A 4327-nucleotide genomic window follows, 5' to 3' on the forward strand; every position below is an offset into this window, starting at 1 on the left:
GGCCCTAAAGACTCTGAAACTCAGAGCTCACACGTGTCCTTAAAGACTCTGTAAGGACACTCCCACACAGAGTTTAAAAGCCTGCAACTCCCCTCCAGTTAGTTAGAAGTGAAGAAGCCTCTTGGATGAGAGGTGAAACGTCTTCAACAAACTGAAACAAGTCCAGTTGCCTACAATACAGCACTTAGGACGTCCAAGTGGTCCACTAGCCATATGTTTAATTATTGAACCTGTGTTGCACGTATACAGACGTCTATAAGGGTTACTAGTCAGACATCCAAATATTAAGCCTGTCTGAACGTCCTTGAGACGTACAAAAGTGGGCCTGGACTAACGGATGTTAAAAAGACATGATCTGAACCAAATTGAAGAGTATTCATAAATAGGACAGGTCTTCTGTAGACCTATCTAAAAATATGAGACACTAAATGTAAGAAAGAAAAAAAAAGGCTTGTGGCCTCAATTCAATTTGTACTTCTTTGGAGGTCTCCACTGTTGGAGTGACAGAAACAGGTGACGTGTGTGAGCGTCTATTTATGCACCTTCACGTGTGCGCGTGACCGCGGCAGGCGTTGTTCACCGCCAATCAGACCGCGAAATAGGGTTGCGTCAAGTCACCCAAGTGAGAAACGAAGAATTATCATCACTCCTTCAGAATAAAAGTGCTAAGTAAATTTGGAAATTACAGCCTGTCCACCTGATCAGATTATAGGCTATATGAAATCAAACCACCATTAATAAGTAGACAAATAGTGGCCTGCACTATAAGAAACGATCCAAGTGCGTCTCTCTCTTAGCAGAGCTGTGCGCAATTACAGCTTAACTTTATTGATTATTTAAAACTCTGACAAGTTTTAGTTCTGTGTTATAATTTAAATTTAAATCCTCGATGGGCGGGACTAAGACGTCAGGAGAGGAGGCAAGTGAGGGGAACGTGGATGGTTTAAGTGAAATGAGAAGTACCCACAGTCATCTCGTCAACTCCGCAAATGCGTTATCCGCGAGGAAAATATACCACTGATAGACAGCCCTAAAGACAACAAAAATACAATCAATTTGCTTATCTCTATAACCTTTAAGCTATACCTATAACCTTTACTCCTACATATTTCTGTATCATGATGTGAATATATATTTTTTCTGGCTTAGACGATTCAAGCAACGTTTCAATAAAGTAACTGCTTAACACATTCATAATAAGTTCTACAACGCCACGCCCATATCGCAATGAATTGTTCACTCTCTGGAAGTCTAAAGCGAGTCCGCTTGAGAGCCCTTGTGGGCCGGATAAATTGTGGGTTTGGACGGCCCTCAAGACTCGCGGACTTCCCGCGAACGCGCCCACAAAGTCCGAACATTTGGATGCAGCCTCAGTAACACAGCAAGGGCTTTGTTTTGAAAATCGTTGGCGGAAATGGTATTGTTTACTCTGTCGTGCTTGACGCCGCTGATGAACACATAGCGGAGTCCTTTCAGACAGATGTCTCAATGAGTGAGAACATGATCAGAAAGAGGAAGGAGAGCGTCGCTGCTGGACATAGACAGTTTGTAATGGACTAACCTTGTTGGCGAAGGTAAGTTTCCTTTCCTTTTCAGTGTTGAACACACCGTGATAACAGCTGTCAAAATGACATTTAACGTTATAGGCAGCTACAATAAATTTGCCTGAATGAAATAAATACTGTCAACCACTAGTCAGTGCCATGTTGGCTAACGTTGCGTTTCATTAACGTTATATTATATGCAGGCCCTGTCAGCCACACTGGGCCAAATAAAACCAGTTTAACTTTTATGATTTTTCAACACTTGTTGGCATCATAGCCGCGAGTCCAGTCTGGTCCGGTCTAGTATAGGACTTGGAGAAAAGTACGCGCCAGACTCCATTTAAAAAACTTGCAAATAAACGCGACTGACTCTCCTCGGATATAACGCTAGATTTACCTGTCATATCGAAAAAAGTATAGATATTTCTTTCATGCCATTGGTTGCTCTGCAATTCGGGTCAAATCTTATACACAGAGTTACTGTGAATTTCATTTAAATGGCTACTTTGACAATTCACGTGTGTACAGTATCCTCACTCTCCCTCAACAGTTCTCAGTGGACGGGACGGGAGCAGTCGCTGTAAACCAATTACAAAACTCATGATTTTATTGCAAGTGAATGCATTTACGAGGGCCATATGTATGCCGAATATACTATAACATCTGTATGATTTGTTACAACTGAGGGATTATATTTTACGATTCTTGTGTATCGTTAATGAGCAAGGTTTTATTATATTCAGATTTTTAGAATTGAAGTTCGCCGTGTCCTTTGAGCATGCGAGAAGGCGATGTTGCCGAGCAACGCCTTTTTTGTTATATCTCCATGTCAGTCTGCTCCGTTGTTAAAAAAATAGCCCTCCTCTGATCTGCCCGTCACTGAGCACTGGATGATGGTTGAATCTGGGATTTGGTTATAATTCAAAACCCCTCATCCTGTTTACAGATTCACGTAGTGAATAGGAATTAGCATATGAATTCCGTTGGCTGCTGTGGTGCAAATGGGCTGCTATCCACCCTACGGTGTTATTTCTCATTCATCTCTCAGTGCCAGGATAATGTGAGGATGTGTAGTCCAAAGGGAAGGATATTCACTTGTTGGGTGTGGTAAAGCAAAAGAGTGCTGGGTGTTTGTGTGCTTTGAGTCATTATGCATACGGTCTTGACCCACCCCCTTTTCTCCCCAGGCTCCCGCTGCAGTCCCTGTGGAGTGAGCGAATATTATTTGGTGACAATTCTTCCTGCTCTTTATACCAAGATGGGGAACGGATTATCAGATCATCACTTGCACTTCCCATTCCTGCCGCCCTTACAGGCGCTCCACATTGTCATTCTAGGACTGGACTGTGCAGGGAAGACCACTGTTCTCTACCGCCTGCGTTTCAATGAGTTTGTGAACACTGTCCCAACTAAAGGTTTCAACACGGAGAAGATCAAAGTGTCGCTCTCAGGTAGCCGGCGGTATGCATCCTTCCATTTCTGGGATGTAGGAGGTCAGGAGAAGCTGCGGCCTCTGTGGCGCTCATACACACGTTGTGCTGATGGCATTGTGTTCGTAGTGGACTCAGTGGATGCTGAGCGCATCGAGGAAGCCAAAACAGAGCTGCACAAGATCACGCGGCTGGCAGAGAACCAGGGCGTGCCAGTTCTGGTGGTGGCTAACAAACAGGACCTGAGGAATTCCCTCAGTTTGGCTGAGATGGAGAGCATGTTGGCTCTGGGAGAGCTGAGCACAGCCACACCCTGGCACCTTCAGCCTGCTTGTGCTATCATCGGAGAGGGACTACAGGAAGGTCTGGAGAAGCTGCACGCCATGATTATGAAGAGGAGAAAGATGCTGCGGCAACAGAAGAAGAAGAGATGATGTGCTGTACCAGTGGGAAATATAATATGTGAGCTTGATCTTAAGCTTCACAAGAACTACTGTAAGCAGCGTATAGTCTGCTGGTCCATTGTGACAGGTCATTTGGCTGTCATTCGAAGTCTCATTGGCTGAGTTTGTCCATTGAGTGGAACTGTTTGTTCAGGTCAGCCAGTGTTTGGCTGCCACAGAGGACAGTGGGATTGATTTTGCCCAGTGGGCTTTGGATTTAAATAATGCAATCGGCAACAAGTCAATCTAAAGAAAGTCCAGTATTATGCTGTACGACAGCAAGCTATGAAGTTTACACTGAACTCTTAAAAGTGGAAAATTAGCTTTGACTTCTCTATTTTATTTTAATTGTTAGAATATATGCTGCTTATTTGTTCAGAAACAATCAATCTTTATATTTGTATTTACCAAAGCTTGTGATGAGTTTGCAGACAGGACCATTTAGAGCAAATTGCATAAGACAATAAAGTGACAAGTATTTTATAACCATGTTGCCCTATAGGAGTTTGGTCCTCAAGTTTACATGAAGAGTAATGACTGACTGGAACAGGATACACAATGACCCTAAAACATGTTGTCACATGATGTTCACATCCACATTGATAGCAGAACATGTTAATCACATCTAACATTGAGTTTTGGGGGGAATCCTTCTGAATGAAAAGGGGCAAGGATTTCTTTATGGAGTTATCAACTTATACAGACATGATATCAATAGCAGAATAGTGTCCTCCAAGGACCATAATGCAGTGCAGGCACACTTTTTCGAGGTGCGGGCATGGCTGATTGCTCCTCCTGTCCAGATTGGAGACTTGTTGCAGTAATTAATGCATTACCTCTACAACACGAGTACAACTGTTATTCGCATCTACAGACCATGCAACAGCTAATAATTACTGTTGTTAAATAA

General features: G+C 43.1%; 1 protein-coding gene across 1 annotated transcript; it reads left to right on the top strand.

Annotated features, from left to right (window-relative positions):
- The first annotated feature begins 1458 nt into the window (after positions 1-1458).
- LOC140993996 (ADP-ribosylation factor-like protein 4A) lies at positions 1459-3903 on the top strand. Its single transcript, XM_073463561.1, has 2 exons — positions 1459-1574; positions 2732-3903. The coding sequence occupies exon 2, from the start codon at positions 2803-2805 to the stop codon at positions 3406-3408; it is 606 nt and encodes a 201-aa protein (XP_073319662.1). The 5' UTR covers positions 1459-1574; positions 2732-2802; the 3' UTR covers positions 3409-3903.
- The last annotated feature ends 424 nt before the right edge of the window (positions 3904-4327 follow it).

This window comes from Pagrus major, chromosome 3 (assembly GCF_040436345.1).
Source record: "Pagrus major chromosome 3, Pma_NU_1.0".
NCBI lineage: Eukaryota > Metazoa > Chordata > Actinopteri > Spariformes > Sparidae > Pagrus > Pagrus major.

Bases quoted from the DNA above. Each gene is read 5' to 3' on its own strand.
- LOC140993996 (XM_073463561.1), top strand. From the start codon at position 2,803: ATGGGGAACGGATTATCAGATCATCACTTGCACTTCCCATTCCTGCCG.